The sequence below is a fragment of the Daktulosphaira vitifoliae genome, unplaced genomic scaffold (genome assembly GCF_025091365.1).
Source record: "Daktulosphaira vitifoliae isolate Bord-2020 unplaced genomic scaffold, ASM2509136v1 Scaffold_2, whole genome shotgun sequence".
Taxonomy (NCBI): domain Eukaryota; kingdom Metazoa; phylum Arthropoda; class Insecta; order Hemiptera; family Phylloxeridae; genus Daktulosphaira; species Daktulosphaira vitifoliae.
In genome coordinates, this window is record NW_026099573.1 from 21,425,538 (window position 1) to 21,450,496 (window position 24,959).

General features: G+C 28.1%; 2 protein-coding genes across 3 annotated transcripts; one reads left to right on the forward strand and one right to left on the reverse strand.

The window, feature by feature from the left end:
* The first annotated feature begins 1,079 nt into the window (after window positions 1-1,079).
* LOC126900007 (neuroendocrine convertase 2) lies at window positions 1,080-16,772 on the forward strand. The gene is made up of 12 exons (XM_050675345.1): window positions 1,080-1,530; window positions 8,505-8,609; window positions 8,673-8,973; window positions 9,077-9,114; window positions 9,658-9,823; window positions 9,912-10,087; window positions 12,768-12,980; window positions 13,045-13,145; window positions 13,819-14,073; window positions 14,372-14,542; window positions 15,094-15,211; window positions 15,933-16,772. Exons 1-12 carry the CDS (start codon window positions 1,270-1,272, stop codon window positions 16,227-16,229), a joined length of 2,202 nt encoding a protein of 733 aa, XP_050531302.1. The 5' UTR covers window positions 1,080-1,269; the 3' UTR covers window positions 16,230-16,772.
* LOC126900008 (transcription factor kayak) lies at window positions 16,767-24,930 on the reverse strand. 2 transcript variants are annotated; one of them, XM_050675346.1, is made up of 6 exons: window positions 24,748-24,930; window positions 20,190-20,417; window positions 19,082-19,490; window positions 18,699-19,000; window positions 17,714-17,821; window positions 16,767-17,655 (listed from the first exon to the last, which is right to left on the reverse strand). In XM_050675346.1, exons 1-6 carry the CDS (start codon window positions 24,928-24,930, stop codon window positions 17,188-17,190), a joined length of 1,698 nt encoding a protein of 565 aa, XP_050531303.1. In that variant the 3' UTR covers window positions 16,767-17,187. The 2 variants fall into 2 exon arrangements, with proteins under 2 accessions (XP_050531303.1, XP_050531304.1); XM_050675347.1 differs by lacking the exon at window positions 20,190-20,417.
* Between the last annotated feature and the right edge of the window lie 29 nt (window positions 24,931-24,959).

Consider the following 24,959-nt stretch of genomic DNA (forward strand, 5'->3'; position numbering starts at 1 on the left):
TACATAGTGAAAAGGTACTTAAGAATAACTAACGTATACGTATATGTTGTAGTTGAGTAGCCACGAGAAAAAAAAAAAGTGGATGCATTTCATAAATACGACAAAACATGATGATGACAACTTAATTCACCTAATGGACCCTTCATTTAAATATAATGTTAAAACAACTTGGTGGTATTGATTTTACAAAAGTCCTAGTGTGGGAGAGAAGATGTTCTTCAAACTTGTCAGTCGTTGCTCGATAATACTGTAAATGGTAAACAATTATTTTTTCATCTAATTGCTGGCTCTTGTTTAGTAAATAATCACGACCCAATTATTATTGTTCGTAAAAACGAATAAAAGTCTCACGTGTACTTATTTTTCTCGTAAATTAAAAAATTTTTATGTCTAAAGTTGCTATTTCCGTTTAACGATTACTATGGGCAATTTTTGTTTTCTAAAAAATATTGCGTATTGATATGTTAACTGTGTTTAATACGCATCTCATAATGTAAATAGTTAGCCTAGCGTATTTTTTAGCTATTTATACACAAATATTTATCAGTATAAATCAATTTTATTTTAGGCCGAGTTTGTAAATTCATAACATGATAATTCACCGTCGCGTGCAATACTTAACACTTAGAGATAGATAGATTTATTATCAAACAGTAAAAACAAGTAAAATTTATATTCGTAGTTACTTTTTATGCACATAAAAATAAAACATTTTATCCGTGACCTATATTTTCAAAGAAACCTAAACATGAAAAAGTTGCAATTCAGATCGACCCATATAATACAGTGAATAGTAAAAGGTTTCTGCTATTGTTTACACAATTTACAAAGTGCGTAATTTGTATTTCATGTATCCAGGCTAAGAATATGTGCAGTAGACACAATGCTTTTGCCTACCACCTAAAACCGAACAAAACTTATTATACTCTATGTTGCGGTCGCGCGCGCACAAAAACCGCTTACAGGGATGGAAGGTTTGAAACCCCCAGCGGTAACGTATGTGCCTGGCGTCGGCGCTGTATCCATCGCCCACGTCCCCCGCACGCTTCAAGTCTTGACTACGGCGACAGTATTCGCACCGAGTCGAGCGACTGCGTACACAGGGTCGCTTTAACATCATTCGTGTCGGTGACGACGACGGTGTACGACGACATCAGCTGGACATTACACGCTTGTGTAGTGTTTGACGACACGGCGAGTTGTTGTGTTTTCACGTGGATCTTCGTGGGATTACCGACAATATATACGTCTTCTCACGTTAAATTGGCTATGGCGGGCCAAAATCGCCCTGCCGCCATCGCCACCACCAACAGCTTACGGCCAAGGCACGTTTCTGGCCGCCGTATGTTCGTCTTGGTAGCCACCGCAGCGGGGCTTGTGCTGTCGCTTGTAATGCAGCAAGCTTGCGGTACTACTTTGTACACAAATACGTTCTCGGTGAAGTTGCATGCGCCATCGGCTAAAGTTGCTAATGAGCATGCCGACTTGGTGGCTCGTCGTACTGGGGGTATGTTCCAGAACGTAGGCAAGGTAAGGCTGTAATTAAAATTATTTGATACACATTAGTAATATTGCAAAATAAATTAATAGTAAAATGTTCGTTGCTCTGAAAATCTTTGTCCGCAGCGATTGTGTTGTTTACGAACTACAGTTATTTGAGTTGTAAGATAATTATCACAAACTCGATAACTGACAAATCATATTAGAATAGCGAGTTACGGGTAGATTAAAGTATTACGCGATAGATTACAGAATTGTACGTTGATAATTTAATATTAATTTTTCGTGTTAAATCCCTTCAGTGGTACTTGGATGTCGGGCGAGCAGCAGGTGGTAAAAACTGTCGATAAATATTAAAATATATCGACCGGCGATGGAAGCGGCTACAAGTAAGTTTGAGTGGTGAATGTCGAAAAGGTGGAAAGAGTACGGTGGTGAGGGTGATGCAGAGTAATCGCCGCCACCGATGGAGAGCTTACGCGGGGCAGTACAAAACGCTGACGTCATTACGTTGTTATTTTACCGCCAATGCTGTATCGTGTGGGTAGAAAGCCGGTATTCCATGCACAAGTGTGTTTAAAGTTTCGATAAAATTTTTTTTGAAAAAATTTGGAAGAAGGCAATAGTAGACGACACATTTTGATTACTTTCAAACGTATTTTTTGTGCCCCCCCCCTTCATTATTAATTTCTAAATATGCCACTTTTAATGACCACATTAGAAAAAATTTTATTAATGTATTTTTTATATAAATTTTAGCAAAAATTTTTATTTAGTATGCTTACCTAAGTTAAAAATATTCAGTCCCTTCCTCCCGAAAATTGGTTCTAAGTATGCCTCCGTAAAAATGTGTGTGCTTTGGTAAATAATATATTTAACTGACTACAACAGAAAACGCGCTATATTAACGGACCTGAATAGTGAAATGATACGTTATTTATTAAGTAATTACGTCAACTTTGTAAGTCTTCAATCAAAAAGATCCCTAATGTTTATACTTAAAGCGAGAATTTTTTATGTAAAAACCACCACAAGAGTAAAATATGTAACTATTCACAGTACAAAGACACTGAATACAAAATTTTATATTTTAAATTACAACTTATGTATATAAGAGGTAATTTGATGTTAACAGAGCATATTCATATAAAATCATATTTTTTCATATTTGACTAATTAAATATAACAGTTACCTAATCAACTATCAGTTAAACAAGATTAAACGAGAAAAACCTTAATAGAAGTGGTTGGTTGATTTCATATAAAATTTTATATATTCATATAAAATCATATTTTTCATATTTGACTAATTAAAAATATATATGTTGAAATACTTTCAGGAATTAAAAAATTATGTACATTTCAACTGCTGCTATAAGTTTTTAATAATAATTTATGTTTGGGTGCGTCGTGTGATAGTTTTCAGTGTCATTATGATTTCACAAACGTTAATGAAGTGCGAAAATGATTATTTTACTGTTTATTGTAATACAAATACAGTAAATGACGTTGATTCATTTCAATTCATATCATTTTCGGACAACAAATTACATATTACTCAAATAATTGATAATATTTTGTTACGCTATATATTATTACTTGTTTTCCTTTAGTAATAACGAGTTATTTTTTTTTAAATATTAACAGAGGATTGTTATTTAATTTATTATTTTAATTTGTGAGTTATTTGACTTATTTCGTTTATAAATTAATATTAAACGTCAATATTATTAAAATTTATCATTCGTAGCTAATAGTATATAAAATAGATTAAAAAAGTTCTTAGTAGTACAATTCTACTGAGGATATTTTACAAAACAATACTTGTTAATTAATGCTTAAATGAACTGGTGATAATTATTAGAGATTATTTTTAAAGACTGAGAGGGGATATTATTTTAAAATGTGTTTTTTCTCCAAGGAACTATTAAATTTTTATGTGTTTATTAAATGTGTTTTAAAATTTGCCATAAGTGCAGTTAAATGCTATAAAAGTAAAATAAAAAGCCTTAAGTTATGATTCCTATCCAAGATAAAGCAGAGGCTAGTTGTTACTTACTGAGAATCCACAGGGATTAGGCCCCATGGGTTCAATCCTAAATCCAGTTTAGATTATATAGTATTTATAAAGGTCAACATAAAAAATATTAATTTTAAAAATACTTTTTCAAAAAAAAAAAAAAATCCGAAACAATAAATACACGAGATATTATTTTATTTATTTTAAGAAGTCAGTAGGATAGTTTACTCATACCTTTTTTATTTCGAAAAAGAAAATAGCTGCATTTGCTTGTAGTGCTAGATAATACTATTGAAAAAATAATGATGTTCAGACGACTTGTAATTTCTATTAGTAATGTATTAGTAATCAAACACTTAAATAAAAAAACACATAATTTTTTAGTAGATATTGTAAATTTTTTTATTAATATTTTTCAAATACGCAATAAAGTGCTTTACCATAGTGATTTTAATCAATATCCGATATCACTCAACACTACACTTTACTGAATTTCAACTATACTTTACTTTTTTTTTTTTTTAATTGTCTTAACTTTTTTAAAAATTGACAAATCAAAATAACTATTTTTATAAATACCTTAGGTATTTTTCTTTTATTAGGTATATATTTGTTTTAAAAATCTGACCCTTGACCAACCCAATGAGAGGATTCAAAATAATAACTTTAATATGAAAAGTTAACCATTTAACTAAACTTTTGAATTTGTTCCGAAAATACTGCGTCTTTTCAACATATTTTATAATAAAGCTCAAGTAACATACTATAAGTAAAAAAAATTGTCCTTATGACTATTCTTTTTTATATAAACAGCCCTCGAAGTTAAACAATTTTTTTTTTTTAATAAAAATACTTTTATTGATAATACTACAAGCATTTGCCTTGATAACGATATGCTTTTTTTGAAAATTGAATCACTTAGTTTGTTTTGGGACTTAAAAATTATATAAATATTATTCCTTTCTTTTTGTTATTGTTTCATAAAACTTTTCTTCTTCAAACCTATATTAAATCAAAGCTAATACAATATATTTTAAGATAAAAAAAAATCTATCCGAAATCTCGATATCTAGGAGTTATTGGTCATTAAAACAAACCGTCACACTATTATTGAAAAAATGACCAATATTGTTATATTTTGCATAGTAATAAAATACGTACTCCATCCTAAATGATTTCAATTAAAGTTTGTTTAATGTAATACATGATGAAAAAATCCAGCACGGTGGTGACATAGCATAGTTAGGTCAAGTATGACCTAACTAGTATAATGATACCTGACAATGATTATAATCACTATCATAAAAAACGCTTCGATGCAAATCTTTAGATAGTGTTTAATTTTAAAAAATTGGTGTATTCTTCCAAAAGCTACATGATCTGCTATTTCCTTATTAATATCCTGAAGAAGATAAAGTAAATCGAATGAAAAAAGGATATAAATATTATTTTTCATAAAAAAATTGTATTGATCCATACACTTTTCAATAAGTTATAGCATTATAAAGTTAAAAACGTAAAATATAAAATCGAGAATTTTTACACAAAAAAAGCATTTGGTAACCATTTTTACCGTGAAGACAAAATAAATTCGGANTTACACAAAAAAAGCATTTGGTAGCCATTTTTACCGTGAAGACAAAATAAATTCGGAATTTTTTTTTTTCTATAATAAAGTACATTAGCTTTAATTTAAGATCTATATAAAAGTGTCAGACTTTTCGGAACACTTTAAAAAGTTAAGTTGAAAAAGTTGTCATTTTGAATGCCCCCCTATAGGCAGGTAAGGAGTTAGATTTATAAAAAACATATACCAAATAATAGGTAAAGACATAATGCATCTATAATAAAAAAAATATATTGATTTTGTCATTTTTAAAAAAGTTATGGCAATTTTAAGTAAAAAAAATTGAAAAAATATCGAAAGTTAGCGATTTTTAAATTTGTAATTTTTTAGAGATTTCCCCCATTTACGAGGAACGAGGAATATTTTTTCAATTTTTGAGGATNGATTTCCCCCATTTACGAGGAACGAGGAATATTTTTTCAATTTTTGAGGATAATGTCTTGGACTAGATACGATTTGTGATTTTATGACCTATTGTTGAAATCAATCGATTCGGTAAGAACTGAGAAAAAGTGGTAACAGACATGTTTTACATTTTAATGTAAAATATTTATTCTAATAATCTATTTATAATAATTATAATACAAAATAAATCGATATGTGCTAAAAAATAACTTTTAGAAAAAATTGTTTGTTTCAAAATATTTTAATAGTTTTTTATTTTAAGCCAATTATATAGAGAACATATTTATATTAAAGATGTCATTTTAATTTTATTTTTAGTGCTCTATGAAAATAAAAAATTACATGTATAAACCATTTATATAGAACAATTTTAAAGCTTTTAAGACATTAAATCATGGAAAAAAAAATTTCGGACTTTATTTTGTTTTCACAGTGAAAATAGTTACCAAATGCTATTTTGTGTGAAAATTCTCGATTTTATATTTTACGTTTTTAACTTTATAATGCTATAACTTATTGAAAAGTGTATGGATCAATACAATTTTTTTATGAGAAATAATATTTATATCCCTCTTTCTTTCGACATATTTTATCTTAATCAGGGTATAAATAAAGAAATAGCAGATCATGTAGCTTTTGGAATAATCCTACAATTTTTTTAAATTAAACACTATCTAATCATTTGAATTGAAGCGTTTTTTATTATAGTGATTTTAATTACTGTCATATATCATTATACTAGACCCAACTATGGAACGTCACCACTGTGCCGCGACCTCCCTGTGCTGGGTTTTTTTTTAGATTGAAAAGTTCTGGTCCTTATATTTATTGCTATCATATTAAATGTAAGTTTAGAACAAAAACTCGAATAAAACCGATATTGAAAGTAATACTAATATCGCTATGTAAACTAAATAACTTAAATAAACAATAATAGTCAAGGTGTAATATTGTTAATAATGAAGTCTTAATAAATTTATAAAAAAATATCTTTTATCTAATATTTTATTTTTTATTTAGTACGCAGTAAACTTGATCAATTAGCTTGAAAAATGATGTGTCTTTGTAATTATTAGTTTGCTACATAAATAAACTTTTTTTATATTAATTTGTCTTTGATGTTAGGAAATAATATTATTTCGTTTTTCGTTCATATTGTCCAAAATTATCGGTAATTTTCAGTCATTTTGATCTTTTCTGCGAAGTGAGTATTTGACTACAAAAATGAAGCTGTTTATAAAATAAGTAGAGTATGACTTAACAATTTGTTTATATATATATATATATTGAAGTTGAGTTAAAATAATTATTTAAACTAATAATTTTATAATAAGAAATATTTCTTATGTTTCTTAAAAGTAATTAACTTCAAGTTACTTGGTTAAACAGAAACGAAAAGCAACACTAACAATTAATTTGGAAATTATTGACACAAAATCTTAAATTTTAATAAAATTAATTTTTTTAAAAATAAAATTGATTTACGACATTGTAAAACGTTTATACTCAGACAGTGATTTAAAAAAATAAAAAACTAAAATACAGTATTCTTACACAACAAATATTCTTTCTACGCACAATTAACTAAACAATATTGTACATATAGAGTGTAAATGTTAAAAAGTGGATTTTTTACGCGATAAAATAAAAATACATAATGTACGTAACACTTTGAAGATAAAAACTGTAACACTTGAAAAATAACTTCAGTTTTCTTTGAGAAATCACATAATAAAACTACTTAAATAAATAAATCAAAATTTTTAAAAATCCACAGAAAAGTAACACTAAATAATTTTAAGACTTAAATAAATAAAGCCTTATACTAGTTTATACAAAAAACAAGCATTAGAAGTGCTTATAAATGAAATTAAGTATCCATTCATATGGATTATTTTCAAAAATAGTTACAAAATTAATATTCAATTGACGATATAATGTTTTACGGTGGTTATTGTATGGTTTCTTAATTATCACTTTCTGTATCTGATTCTTTGAAGGCCTTTGTAATATTTCATTTTAAACAGAGGTTGAAAAAATATGATATTTATTGCACATTAAAATAGCTCTATGTGCTTGTAATTATTTTCACATATAAAATTCTTAATAATTATAATATTATTATTAATGTAGTTTTCAATTTATACCATGTAAACTCATTAAAATTTGATTTGCAACAATTACATTTTAAAAGTTTACATTAAAAAATAATACATTTTTAATACATTAAAATTTTAGATTAAATTTAATTAATTATATGTAATATTATTTCCTGAAGCTTATGAAGTCTTCATATTTTATTTGTGTGTTTATAGTAAATATACACTATGATCAATAAGTACCGGGAATGACTCATTTAAACAGCACGCGGTTGTCATTCTGCCGTGCTAAACAAAAACAGGATAACTCCAAAATTAAAAAAAAATTTTTTTTTTGTTTCTATAGGTAAATTTAGTGGTTTTACACCGATTTTTGATGTAAAAATAGCATATTTCCTATTAAAACCAATCTAAAATTGAAATATAAAATAAGAAAATATACGGAAAGTTCAATATATTTGACGTTTTGTAAGCGAAAACACAGTAAATCCAAATACTAAGCAAAAACTTGGTATATCACATAAAAAATAATGGAGTTACCGTCTTTTGACTTATGTTCATTCATTGGGAAAAAAGGGTATCTTGATTTACTGTTAAAAATGTTTTTTTGTGTTCCTGAAAAATCATGTTGTCTGGAGTTATCCTGTTTTCGCTTAGCACGGCAGCATTGTATGAAGTTTAAATCTTAAAGTTTTTCTTTAATAAAGAATCTATTCAGCATCCTAGTGTTATTATTACTTTTTATTATACACACATATATATATATATATATATATATATTAATTATTTAAATGTTTTCGTGCTTTAAATTGTTATAATTTGTTATTAAATAAGAAACTTAATAATGTTTTAGGTTAGAGGCACGACAGATGAATTTCAATTCGTGCATCACGGTTTACCAAAAATCAGAGGACGCCGTTCGCTTCCGGCTGTCCGATTACTCCGGAAGGATCCACTGGTAAGTACTATTGAATCTGCAACGAAAGTATGGCGATACCATAAACTTTTTCGATGACCATAGGTCAAGTCTGTCAGTCAGCAGCCAGGCTTTAAGAGGGTGAAACGCGGTTTCAAGATGATACCACCGTTCATCGGACCAGCTCTTCCACCTCCTGTACTTAGACCAGCATTTGAGGATGTGTCCGATAGTGACTATTCTGATGTGGATGATCCGCTGCCAAATGATCCATTATTTCCTGAGCAGTGGTACCTACGCAACACAGGACAAAATGGGGGTAAACCACGGCTGGACTTAAATGTACGAGCCGCTTGGGCTCAAGGTGTGTCCGGCAAGAACGTGACGACTGCTATAATGGACGATGGTGAGTTGCAATCATATAAAAATAAAGTTTAATACCACCAATTTTGTGAAGTGTACTTGTTTTAATAAAATATAAAAGTTATTGTCTATTGGTTATTTCATAGGTGTTGATTATACACATGAAGACCTCAAGTACAATTACGTGAGTAAATAATTTGATGTGATAACAAATTCTATAACGACAGTGACGTCCTATTGACTTCTATAAACCAAAAAAAAATATAATTTTTCTATAAAGTTATGTTTTAAATCGTTTTTTAAATTACTATCTAAATAATTGTTTATAAAGACTATAACCTTTCTAGTAATGTTAAATTTAAATATTCAATATATGTGACATGTAGTTGTAAAATGCTTTTTCATTCAAACGTCAGGTTTAATATCGAAACACGACGTTAATACAAAATGTAATTCGCCTGGAAAACTGCGCTAGGTCTCCTGGGCTTTCATTTTAAATGGGTATCGTTTTTCGGTCAAGAAAATTCTATGACGATAGAGCTACGAATGACAGTTACACTGATAAGCCACAAAGGTTATTTCCTTCAGTCACGACCCACTCACATCATTGCATTTTCACACTTTATACATTGATGATAAAGGACGTCACACGTTTAACAAAGTTTGATTCTTAATCGAACGTTCAAATTATCTCTCTGAGTTAAAATTTTCATTATTTTTGTCACAGAATGCACAAGCTAGCTATGATTTCAGTAGTAACGACCCATATCCATATCCAAGGTACACAGATGATTGGTTTAATAGTCATGGGACACGCTGTGCTGGTGAGGTGGCAGCGGCCCGTGACAATGGAGTATGTGGCACTGGTGTTGCGTATGATTCTAAAATAGCCGGTATGTGATGTACACTCAAATACTTCTTTTTATTCAACTCTAATACAGAGGAAGAAAATTAAACTTGGCATTTTATTTTTCCCTGTAGGTATTCGTATGTTGGATCAACCGTACATGACAGACCTAATAGAAGCCAATAGCATGGGTCATGAACCAGATTTAATAGATATATATAGCGCATCTTGGGGACCTACTGACGATGGAAAGACGGTTGATGGACCACGAAATGCTACCATGAGGGCAATTGTGCGAGGAGTAAATGAGGTAAATTATGCTATCTATTAGTGACGGATCCAAAGTTATAGAGGATACGCGCGACCTTGAACTACTATTATCTACTAAAATAATGGCAGTGAAGGCTATTAAATGTTGAAATTGGTCAAAAAAAGGATTTCGACATCTAAAAAAATGTTTACACCCACCTTAAAATATTCTGAATTCGCTTCTGCTTGCACATTTATGATTAAAATTACAAAATTTATGTCATAAAATACTATTAAGGTTAATTAATAATTCATAACTAAAGAAATGTAAACATTATTATTTCGAGTGCTACTAATTGTGTGCTAGAATTGCTTCTACCAATTAAAAAGATCCATTACATTTAATTAAAAAAGTTATAACAATTGAAACTGAACCATTGTTACATGGCTCCAATNATTTTTCTACCAATTAAAAAGATCCATTACATTTAATTAAAAAAGTTATAACAATTGAAACTGAACCATTGTTACATGGCTCCAATTAATAATCAAACCTGATCCTAGTACACTAAAATTTGATCAAGTTTATCTTATTTTCCAACCAAAAATCTTGAATATATTTTTTTTTAAATATATACTAAAAAAAATGTTAGTTGTACATTAAATACAGCGATATTAAAATCTTAGAATAAATGATCTTCATCTTTAAATTGCGTTATAAACTTACAAAAAAGGTATAATGCTTCATTTTAACACGTGTACAATATACACACTATAGAAGATATTTCTTTAAATTTGAATCATCTTCCCACCTAACCTTTAGGAATATGAACACAAATAATTTCTACAAAATTTGATCAAGATTGAACAAACTTAAGACGTGCAAATTGACCTTAGGAGTAGTTTTTCAGTTTAATTTTTGTTTATCTCAAAAATTATTACATTTACGACTGAAAATAATAGATATAATTAGTAGATCAAATAATTTTCTATTAAGTAGGAAGAATAATATTTGTGTTAAATTTACTATTTTCTCATAAAAAAATAAAAAATATTTTTGTTTTTGTTTGTGGAAATTTTATTATTTTAATAATATAAAAGTATTTGACTTTTTTTAGTATTAAAACGCCTCACCACGTAGGATTTTAACTTCAAGCTCAAAAAAATCTTTGCTATATTAGCACTTTTACGTAAACTTAACTGTACGTATCGTAAGTTTTAAAACAGTACACTATGTACTTATTTGTTGGACGGTAATTGACTTCCAACAATTTGATTTTCTATATGTCACATTAAATAAATTCAGCCTTGTGTTAACATGGTTCCTTTAGACAGAGCCATATTAATTTTAAATTTGTAAACGATTAAAATTAATTATATTCAGGAATAAAAATAACAAAAAAAAACGATAGCACAGTAACGTCACGGCACAGTACGGACGTGGGATAGTTGGAACAAGTATAGATGATATCTGACAACAACTAAAATCACTAATAAGAAAAGCTTTGATGCAAATCTGTAGATAGTATTTAATTTTAAGAAATTACTGCATAATTACAAAAGCAACATCAACTCCTATTTCCTTAATTATAACCTGATTAATAGTTCTTATATTTAAAAGTATAATTTATAAATAATATTTTTTATAACAATTAAATATAGTATAAAATTAATATTTAATAATTTGATATTGTAATTTTTACTGAGAAATAATAAAAAATGATGAAGTATTATATTTTGTTATTTCTATGACAAACATGTATATGTTTTTTTTTTATTTATGAATACATTGATCAATAAAGAAATTTCATCGAAATCAAAAATATAAAAAAAAAATATATATATATATATATATAAATATTATAAATAATAAAACGAAAATAATTGTTTTTAAATTATTAACGATATTAATTTTTAATACGTTAAAAATAATACACTACACTAACTCACTAAGTGCACTGAATTATATGGTGAATAATAATCATTATAGATTGTGATAACTTTATGATCATAAAAAAGTCATAAAATTTTTATTGAACAATATTATGATACTCAACTAAATATCGAATCACTAATTTTAATTTTTATAGAAAAAATAATGCTTGATACTGAAAATTGCATTATTTTATATTAATATAAATATTTTCAATTGTGATAAATGATATAAAAAAGTTATTGAAGCTTTTTATCTAGAAAATAATATTTTGTACAATATATGTTTGGAATATTTTGTTTTTAGACGAACGGTTCGTCAAAAATAAAAATATTTTTTATGAGAAAATAGTAAATTTAACACAAATATTATTTTTCCTACTTTATAGAAAAGTATTTGATCTACTAATTATATCTATTATTTTCAGTCGTAAGTGTAATAATTTTTAAGATAAACAAAAATGTCTTAAATTTGTCCAATCTTGATCAAATTTTGTAGATTTTATTTTTGTTCATATTCCAAAAGTTCAGGTGAAGAGACGATTGGAATTTAATAGTAAATTGATAAGGATGACCTGAAGCGCAGTGAACATTTGTATTGAAAATAATTAATAATTTTATTATCAGGTGGTAAAAGTTTATTAAAAAATAATGATATAATATTCAAGAAAATTTATTTATATTGTGGTGTTTAGAATAACTAAATAATGTGCGCAATTATCCTGTAAATAAAAAATTTCACTAGTGTTTCCTGCATTTTAAATGCCTTATACATAATTTACTAGTTCCGTTATTAAATACTTTTACAGGGACGGCGTGGAAAAGGTAATATATACGTATGGGCTAGCGGCGACGGTGGCGAGGCAGATGATTGCAACTGTGATGGTTATGCTGCTAGCATGTGGACGATTTCTATAAACTCAGCCATAAACGATGGTCAGAATGCACACTATGACGAGAGCTGCTCGTCTACATTAGCAAGTACTTTTAGCAATGGAGCAAAAGACCCTAATACCGGCGTGGTAAGAGTTAAATGTGCTTCAGGATGAGAGTTTCAGTCTCATTAAAATACAATTTTAATCTTAGGCTACTACAGATTTATATGGAAAATGCACGAAATCACATTCGGGAACATCAGCTGCAGCTCCCGAGGCTGCCGGAGTATTTGCATTAGCATTGGAAGCTAAGTAAGTAAAAATATATAAATAAAATGTATTATATCTACAGTTATAAATAATTTATACACTGTATTTAAAAGAGACACTTGAAATTCTAAAACGCGGCCAGAGATCAAATTAGGATACCAGTTCTTTAATCTTTTTCGGAAGTTAAAATACAAACTAGTATAAGCTATCGATAGTATCATCATTTGGGAAATCGAACCCCAAAAATTGTGTGCTGGTGATTGATAATGACTTATCCTTTGGTTAGTCACTTTTTGAACTATATTAAACTCTCAGTGATCAGTGAACCACTTAAAGCAACCTTTAACTTTGATAAGTTGTGCTGACCGGGTACTTTTCTGATTGGAGTTTTGAGAAGAGCCTAGATCACGTAAATAGAATAATTAACACGTTGTCGACGTCACTTTTCATGTTCTGATATTAAATACCAAGTATCTCTTAAAACCTGTTATTTCAATTGAAATCAGAAAACCTCATATTATTTGCATTTAAAAAATGAATACGAGATTAATTTTTTAGGAGAATGAGTCTCCTAAAAAATGTTTGATAAGTATTACATTTTTTTTTAATGCTTACTAAGACTATACTACTATAATCAACGACACTTTATACTTAATTTTTTAAGTTTTTATGATAAAATAATTTAACTAAATTATTTGTGTTTTGTTTGTATTAGTCCTGAATTGACATGGAGGGATGTACAGCATTTAACTGTATTAACTTCAAAACGCAACTCATTATTTGACCGACACCGAGCAGGAGGATCGCAACGACCGCGGTTCCAATGGACCATGAACGGTGTAGGACTTGAATTTAATCATCTTTTTGGCTTTGGCGTTCTGGACGCTGGTGCTATGGTGCGAATGGCCAAGCTATGGCATACTGTACCTGCTCGATATCACTGTCAAGCCGGGACACATAATAAATACAGGTATTAACAAATTATAGATATTATAAATATAAATAATATAATAAATTTTACTATTGTATTTCCAATATTATATTAACATTTATTTTTTTTTGTCACTCATTAAACAAATTTGATAAGCTAAACTAATTGATATTAATCTTGAATTATAGTCATCCCTTATTATATCATCATAGTCACAGTTAACTTATAATTTAAATAATTGAATGATTTAGTTGAAGACAAAAATTTTAAACAATTTAACGAAACTTAATTATTTTATACTATTCATTTTAAAAACTTTACTCTTGTAATATTACAGAAAATTCACATCACACAAGGACGGATCTCTAACGCTTAAGTTGAATACGGATGCTTGTCGAGGCACCGATACTCATGTCAAGTACTTAGAGCACGTGCAGGCAGTAATAACATTGAATTCAACGCGAAGAGGTGACGTTGAATTATTTCTAACTTCTCCTATGGGAACAAGGCAAGTAATTTGTAATTACAACATACGTTAAGAATAGTTATGCATAGAGATGTATTTAGGGGATAGAGAGCTGTCTGACGTCGATATTGTAGAACAATTTTTTACGTTTCGCTAAAATATGTATTATTAATAATAATGGAAGGGCAGTGTAGATCAGTCAATAACAAGGTAGTCCTGATGATGTACCTTCTGTTAAAGTCCATTAATGGCTTTTATGATCTTTATGGACCGTAAAAGCATAGAAAAAAATATGAATCTAGTACACTATTAATTTGCCTCGGGATCCTTTCCCATCAATTCTCCATTGAAACTAGTTATCCATTTATATGGAGAGGAAAATCATTATTTAAATTTTCGGTCAATTTATAGTTTAAAAAAAAATAATCAATCCGTCATAATTTTTTTCTTAACTAACAAGTTGGAATAAATCTTGTGCTTTGAAGTAAAAGTTTAACAGCTAAAGGCTCATTTAAATCACCTGAAAGAGAATTCATTGAACAAGTTTGAATTAAATCAATGTTCAGATAAAATAATTTTTTTTTCTATTCTAGATCAATGATATTGAGTAGAAGACCAAATGATGATGATCGACGAGATGGGTTCACCAAATGGCCTTTTATGACCACACACACGTGGGGAGAATATCCAGCTGGTGAATGGACTTTAGAGGTACATAATTAACATTACAAATAACATTAATTTAACTAAAATATTGTTACCATTTATTTCGATTTTATTAGTGAATGTACGAGGTGTGTGTTCAGAAAATAACGGGAATTTTTATTTTTTTTTAAATAAAGAGTAAAAAACTCACGAAATTTTTAAATTCCTGTTATTTTCTTAACACATCTCGTATACTATACATGATGTTCAATAAGGAAACGATTTTTTATTATCCTCATTGTTTGTAACAATTTACCTGTTTCCTAATTTATTGAACACCCTGTATATATATTATAAAGTGTATTGGCGAAAAAAATTGACGAATTAAAATTTTTTAAGTACTATTACAATGAATGTATAAATCTATAGCTAAAAAAAGAGAACAAGTTACTTTTTTTAAATCTTCATAAATGTATCAAAATAATTGTTCTAGATTTAAATAAATTTTCATAAAAAATTGATGAATTATATTTAATAAAATAATTTAATTCATGGACATATATTCTTTCTATAGGAAAACATTTTGTGATTTTTACCCTTTATGTACTATATTTCAAATTTTCGAAGAGGACATTTAGTAATATTACCCATTTTTACAATAAGCGATGTATTCAAGACTTTTTTAAAAATCGTAAAAAAAATTATTAAAATAGATTAGTCTCTTTCTGGAGTAAACAATTTTAATATGTAATTCTCATACTAAAAAATTGTATTATTTTATTTAAAGGTCAAATTTAATACACCGAAAGAGCCATCAGTAGAAGAAAATGATGAAACTACTAACATTCCAGAGGCTATTACGGTGTCTCCAATGCATGCACAAACCTCTACGTCTATCACAAATCGAGAGCCATTGAATGTAGGCTTCTTAAAGGAATGGACACTTATGCTGCATGGTACCCGAGATCCACCGTACGGACAATTACCTGTACATGATCCTCATTCCAAATTGGCCATCGTCAAAAAGGCACACGCTATGCCAGCTGATGATAATGGTAGCAAGCCTAAGACGTTTCACATCTAAATCCCTAAGAATACACACCAAACGACCAAAATTTACTTTTTCAAAATGATTTACGTTCCTTTAAATTATATCAATAAATCAGAAAACAATATAAATTTTCTATTAAATTTCAATTAACCTTCCTCAAAATATATTATTATTTTAAATAAACTATTGTAACATTTTTTCAGTGCGCACCCGATACCTGTTAATAAAAAAACAATTTGGAGTAAAAAATTACCTATAACATAACCCACTTCAATTTTATTTTTTTATTGATTTTCTATATAAATGCATCTTTATTTTATTCAGTTTACAATTTATTGATAGTTTTATCACTGAAGAATGACAAAGCTTAAGGAAATTTCAACAATAACATTTTTAAGATAAAATATACTTAAATAACAATTAAATAAAAATGTCTATCCTAATAATTGAGAGTCCAATTGGCCTGTGGATTGTGCTAGTACTATTCATCATATAGCATTACAAATATTGTTTTAGCCTAAAATATTTATGAAAATGTAAAATATATAAATAAAAAAAAAGATGTATGAATTGTCATTTTTGGAATACTATAATTATTATATTTTATTATTATATACATAAATTCTACATAAAAATATACATCAAATATAAATATATATATTTATATATATTGCTACTAACTATAAAAACAACCTCAATAATTTAATATTTTATTAATAATTTAAAATAAAAAAGTGTAATAAATTATACAAAAACTATGGCATCTTATGTCAACTAATAATAATAAATTTATAGAAAAGTTCAGTTATTCTGTCCCTATTAAATGATAGTATGAATAAATATCACAAGAAGGTGCAATTTCCCAATTCAATTTTGTATAATATTATACAAAAAATATAAATTCGTCATAAAAAAATTCACTAGAAAAATGATAGTTATAACTGAAGAGAAATTCTAGTTAAATTTTATTTAAGTTCATGTTACTTTGTTATCATGATACTGTACTTCCTCCCTGCTGCATAGCTACTAAACTTGAAGTAGTACTTGATGTAACTGGGGTTAAACCAGTACCACCGTCCATGAGAGAATCAAAATTCAATTCTACTTTTTGTACATTGTTTCGTTGTTGTGGTTGTGATCGAGGTGTTTGTACAGTTTCATTAAGTCGTAATAAAGTTGTTGGCCTTACTGCTGGTTGTACTCGTCTGATAGCAGCTGCACTTGCAGATGACACAGCAGTAACAATAGGTGTATGTAAAATTGTTGGTGCAGAATTTAAAAGAGAAGAATCAATTATTATATTAGATTTATCATCTATACAGTCTGCCATAGGTTCTACTTTAACTCGACATTGACGTTTGTGTTCAGTCAATAACTGTTGGAGATCTTGTTTTTGTTGTCGTAAAGCTTCAATTTCCACTTGTAATCTCATACGTTTCTCTTCTAATTGTTCAGTTTCCTAATAAAAAATAAAAAAGTAAATACAAAATCTGTATAAGCAAGTAATATATATATACCTCCAAGAGTTCATTAGTGTGGTCCATTCGACGCTTACGGCACCTAGCTGCAGCTAATTTGTTTCTCTCTCTTCTGACTTGTCTTCTATGTTCTTCTTCCGCAGAGAGCTGTAAAAGTAATAATAATGTTAATTTTACATAGCATTCATTTTTAAATTAATCAACAAATGAGTAAACAAATTATAATTAAATCCTAGAATTATATTGCATAATAATTATGTCACTTATATTGCCAAACTACATATTTCAAAATAAGATTTTTTTATCAATAATGATAAAATAAGTGTCTATGAAATTTTTTACTCTATATTCCGACATCTTTAATAACTTTTGAATCAGTAAATATTTTGCATTTCATATTTTTAAAATAATTTTTAGTTAGGACTACTGTATATTTTTTAGAAGATTCATAATTTAATTATAAGTTATGAAAATAAAATCTTTTCTTGTATTTAAACATGAATAATTCAAATTTGTTTTTTGATCATCTTGAAAACCTATAAATTCTGTTGCAGTATAAATGACAAATTGGTCAAATTTTTGGGAGGCTAAATTTAATTTTTTTTAAATAATTTTTATATAACAACACATATAATTTTACTACATTTCTAGAGGGCTAAATTGTAAACTGTTGGAAAACCCCTAGCTTCTCCCTATGTCAATGTCATGTAAGTGAATTTTAAAAATTAAAAATACTTTGATACTTTTGAAGTTAAATGTCTTCAGTTTAAAACTCATAAACAAATTCATCAAACAGTGAATATTGTACTGATGATTGAGAATGTTTAAAACTGACATGAATAGAATCAATAAATTTAAATAATAATAATTTAACAAAATTCATAAGACAAGCTATAACATTTCTATTTTTGATATAAACCCTTTATTCTAGTATCACAAAATCATAAATGTTTTATTAACTAAAAATTGACACATTGTTTTATTGTATGCATAATTTTTTTTTGTATATTTTTATTAGACTTACCACTTTATCTTTATTATCACTATTTGGCCGGCGACCACCACTTGTTCCAGATGAATTACCTGATGATTTTGATGCACCTTTTTTATTTATATTTCCACTTTGTCTACCATTGCTATTTCTCAGAGGAGTTTTCCTTTTTGGTTTTGTTGATACATCACTATCTGAGGTATCATCATCATCTTCAGTTGTTGTCATTTCTTTTTGGTACTTTGGGACTGTATTTTGTTGTGACAGTGATGTTAATGCTGTAGCATTTGTAGTTGTAGTAACAACACCTTGCCAAGATTTAGCGTTGACCAAAACTAAAAAGTTTTAAAAGAAACTTATTAGTTTTATGGTTTAAATATATTTAAATATGGCTTCTAAAGGAAAATTAATTTTACCTGATTGATTATTGTTTTGTGATTGAATAAGAGGTTGTAGCTGATTTGTATGATGAACAAGGGGAGGCACAAATCCAGCCTGCCTGCTATTGTTAGAATTATTATTATTTATTAATGGAGAAGGCCCTCCAGCTGTATTTATGTCATATACACCACTAGCAATACTATAACGGTGATGTGAGTCTTGATGATTATGTTGTTGTTGTTGTTGTTGATTTCCACTACTATCCATCAACAAGTGGTGTAAGTCAGCAGTAGCAGAAGAGGATGATTGTCCAAAATCGACAACAAAATTTGTTGATCCTCCTTCACATAAAGAATCAGCAATTGTCCGCAAGGTAGTTGGTGTCAAAGTAGGAGTGGTTCTAGTTGGTACACCTCCACCAGCAGTTCCATTTAATCCATCCAACTACAATATTAACAAAATACAATAGTTTAATTAAAGAATTAAGTTAATAAGTTATGCTCGATAGGGTTTTTAGGTTCAGATTGATAAAATGGACGGACAAAATTGACAAAATAACAATTTAATAAAAAAGTAAGTAAATAAAACAAACAATTTATAATTTCTAAGACTTAATTGAGTTTATTTCATTATTTATTGATAATACTTTTTACCTTTAAAATTTAACATTTTTTAATGATTTATTTAATTTTGTTTGGTTGCAATTTACTAAGTTTTGTCCATTTTATCGATTTTTCGATAGTGTCTAGGACAAAACAAAAATAAAATCCCTGTAACTAACTAGAATGTTTTAAAAGGAGGGCGGCAGCCACCCTAAAATTGTTTACTAATGTTATTTTTAATCTATACACTTTAATTTAGTCTCATTACCAAGATCGCATTTGAGAGTAGTTTTGTAAACATGCCCCGAGGGGTAGGTTTGGGAACTAAAAATGATTACACTAGCCTTATAAAGTTAGTAGGTTTACATTCTACACACCTCCAAAAATAAATTCTTGACCTTAAACTGAAGATTAAACGACCAACTATTAAAACAATGACGACTATAATACCTCCATAAGCAAAACAAATACTATATTCAGATCACATAGAAGACAAGATTCTACACGTAGTATTTGGAATTTCATTAAAATATTGTCGTACCTGATTCCAGGATGATGATTTTCCTGCATCTGTATAAATGCTACCAACACCGTCTAATTGTAAAATATGCCAACACGAGCACTCAGTTTCCATGCATTCTGGACACACCGTGCAAGAAGACGGTCGTTTATCACCGTCCATAGTAGTACAATATTCGTTTGCCCAAGACGGAGGTACAGTATGAAACAGCATAATTAATAACACACAACTATCATAGAATGTCACTGCCTAAAGACAAGCATGAGAATTGGAATCTAATAGAGAAGAACAGTAAAGTTATTTTACAATAAAAAAATACACGAAGCACTCCGTAAAGCTAACAACGTAAATGCGAGTTTTGACACAAATAAACAACGAAACAACTCGAATGATACTTGTCAACTGATCACACACCGAAGAAAATTATGAATGAACGTCTACGATAGTGGCGGTAAAAGGTGGTGGAGTAAAAAAGTAATAGAGACCCCCCCTCATTACAAGCATCAGTATCGTGTGCGCCTTCGTCATCGCCTAATTTAAGCAACAGTGAGTCACCAGCCACCACTTACCACCAGAATAAATGTTTAACGATATTTACCGCACGCATACTCAACTGGATAAGACTTGCGGCCAAATCCGGTATCTAATTGCGCAATATACGGATGTCCCTAAACAGTACTCTAGATACGACTAATATTTAAATATCATGCCAGACAAACATTTATTAAATATTTAACAATGAACAATTTTATCTATTGACGTTAATTGAAGTCTGAATTTAAATTTAAAAAAATAATAGTTCATTTTAGATTTTATAAGAACTATAGACATCAAGAAATAAATTTTACGAAATTAAATGATTTACTCTAATAAACCTAGAGCAAAATACTAGTCATTAGAGTAGTAGGAGAAGCTTACACAAAATAATTTGGTACAGTTGGTTGTAATGAGTCACGGCCGAGGTACAGAAATTTCTAAGAATTTTCGAAAAAAAGCGGTTGTTTTAGCCTCGCCATCACTTGTTTTTCGTTGTCTGACGGCGCCGCCGGAAATTCCCTGGCCATCGTTAACGATGAGTCATTTGGTGCAAAGAGAAAGTTCTAAGGTGGCAGTGGTATTTCCCGCCATCACAAGACTTGACTTAGGTCGGTAATGAAACCACCGGTGGGAAATACCGCTGCCTTGGCGACACTCGCACGTCACATATAGCAGTATAGGTTGGGTTACATCGAAAAACAAAATGATGCCAGTTGTTTGCGTAATACCAAGTAACTGGCTACACAACAAAAATATTTACATACTTAATGATAACATTATTGTTAAAAATGTAAAATGCTCAATTTTACTAGGCATCTAAAATGTATAAGGGTTACAGGAGACCAGACTAGTACGTCTATTTATGGTCACAATACACATACAAATAAATATCGTTCTTCCCAAGTCATTCGTATCAAATCAGCACAATCGTATACAATATTGATACGGGGAAAAAATTATGAATAATAATTAGTTAAAATTAATAAAAAATGATACATAATAGATTTTATATTAAATATGTATAAATGCAATCTTAAAACATTAAAAATGAAAACTATCAGTAGATGTATTTTAAAAGTTAAAAAAAATATCGAACTTTCTTCCCAATAAGTAGTAAAAAAATGTTTTTTATAAAAAAAGCGACAAAAAAAACAATGTGTGAAATTAAGTCAGCATTGTAGGTTTCATTAAACAATCAACAATTTAATATAATCGTTAATTATATTTAAATAAAATATAATTTTTGGTAAAATTTATTTTTACCCAATAATTTTATAAAAACTACTATAGTGATAAAGCCCACGCATTCCCGTGTAAAAACAGGATAAAATTAATACTAATTAATTTTAATATTAATTTTTATCTAATTAGTAATGATTTCAAATCACAGCTTAAATATTTTACAGTAACCATATAAAATATATAAATATAAATTCCTTAATACAAAATATTAATAATTTGTTTGTCATATAGTATTCAAAAAAAAAAATCTCGTATGCTTGTAATGAAGAGCAAGTTAATGGAAATAATTAAATAAAATAAAGTTAAGTAGGAACAATATCGATAAGTTAACAGCTAACCTAACCTAAATTAACTTTGTGTTAAAAATATTTTATTTAATCCTTTTGGTTCTTAATTATTATTTTTGGCCAAAATCGCTTAAAATCGATTTTTTATTGATCGGTGATAGACTAAGAATCGATTTTTAACTTTAAAAACAAAATAAGAAAAATATTACTGATAATAAAAATTGTTTTTTATTTATATTGTAGCCTTACATTGTTATATCTTTAAAACTAAAGTTATTATAAAAAAAAATTGAATCAAAAAATTATTTGTTTCTTTCTCGTTTTTTAATTAATAATAAGTAACATTAGTGTAATTACAGACGTTTAGCCCCCAAGTTCAAAAATCCTCAATCCTTTAATTAATCCTTAATCCGTTTTTCATCCTTTGAAAAAATTATATTTATTGTTATATAAATACATTATTTAGGTATAATTCAATTTAACCCACTCATTTTAGCATAATTGATAAGTAATTGAATTTTTAAAATCGATTTTCTTTATTTAAACCACATACTGGTACGTATACTACTGATCAGATTTACATAATTTTATTATCAGAATTTAAATGTTACATAGACTGGTGGCTCTCTTTCATATGTTAGGGAGTCAAAGATAGTTCTTGGCTAGTAATAATGGACGGGACGGGTTTTATGGCCGACTTGCACCAGAGATCAGACACCACCAAAGAGAAAATCACAAGAAAAATCTCGTTGGCACCTTGGGAATTGAAGTCGGTACTACGTGCTCTGAAAATATAAGTTTTTACTCACTAGGCCAGGCTGACTCTCTACAAGTACTATAAAGAATTTTTTATGGAATTTTTAATTTAAATTGTTTATTATTATCTAATTAACTGAAAAAACTTAGTATTTTAAATGGTTAATTAAAATATTAAAATTAAAGTTAATTAACAATTTTTAGGTTATAAATATTATTTTGATTTTGAAACTAATAATTTTTATTTATTGTATTCTTCTTTATTGTCCGTTTTTAATTTTTTTAAAATGAACCAAAAAATTTAATTTTTAAATGCCCTTTAGTCTTAGTTAGTATGCCCGCAGAAAAAAAAGAAGTTAAATTTAAAAGTAGGTTGATTATAAGTTACTAGGGACAACTTTTTATTTTTTATAATTAAAATATATTTTTAATAAAAAAAAAAATAAATAAATAAAAATAAAATGGTAATGAAACAAATTTTACTTGACAAAATAAGAAAAATATGATTAAAATGCAATAGAAATTTCTTAAAATATGTTTTTTTTCTATAGCTACGACAGCTTGACCATTAGCAGAGTATATATTTTTTCTATATAATATAAAACGCATAACTAATGGGTATGAATATCAATTATTCATACCTAGTATAAAAATAAAAAATCCTTAATTAAAAGTAAAATAGTTTTTTTATCTAGCCTTTGAATTAGTAGTACCAATATCTAACTATATATAACTAAAAAATGTATTGTTCAAAATTAAAATCTATAATTAAAAGTAAATTAGAAAGCCTATTTTAAATTGTAATACATGGAACTTTACTGCTAAACACTAGGAGAACTGTGAACTACTTTTAACAATATTTCCTTACTTCATAACAATATTCCAACTCACCCCAAAAATGTATTACATCTGTAATAAATTTCTAGAAAGATCAAAGATGTTGACTGACACCTATGCTTAAAATAAATATATAGCGTGATATTGTTATATCTTTAACTAACCAATGTAAATAAAATTTGATTAGAGGTAAAACTGAATTAATAGAACAATAATAAAATAATGAATAGTACTACCAAAGGCAATTCGTGATGTGAGCACTTCCTATTTACTCTCCAGAATAAGACTAGCTACCCATTCAATATGTATGATTAAGAAACCTCCGCTCAAAGGAGACTGCTTGGGTGCAAATTGTTAACTTAATATATATTAAAGAATTAATGGATGATAAAAACATGAAAAAATATATATCACCTATTGGTAAGATGAGTTACCTATCGGTAAATAACTAACTCAAAATTGTTAATTTTTCTGATTTTTAAACTAACATAAGTAAAAGACACTTATTTTAAACCAAGAAAGTTTCATCAATTTAGGTATAATAATATTTGATAAAGAGTCTTGCAAAAAAGTGAATTATAATTTAATAGTATAAAATTTTCTATTTTATTTTGTCTCTCCTACAATTTTTTTTTCATCTAGCTAACCACTTTCTGATGTTAGGAAATATACAATATATATAATAGCTAATGTGATAACATTTTTTACCACACCTTATTCTAGTTATATAGAAATGTACTAAATAGCAATATTAAAAGATTTTTGAAGAAATTTAGAATCTTATTTAAAATATTTTAGAAGAACAATACTAAATGTATGAATTTATTGTTATATTTAAGTGAAATACTTTTTACAGTAATAATTTTAAATTAAACTTGAATTAATTAGTAGCATGATATTAATATTATCATTATACTTACAGTAAGTATTGAAGAAGTTATTGATGGATTATTGTTTAAATTTGACATACTCGATGATACAACTAGATGTCTAGCAATTGGTACAGCAGGTGGAGGTGGTGGTAATACGTTTTGTTTAGATACTGACAATAGAACATCAGTGTGACGAAATTGAACTTGTTGCTGTTGCTGAGACGTAAACATCAGAATACAGAAAAGTTTTTTAAACAGAC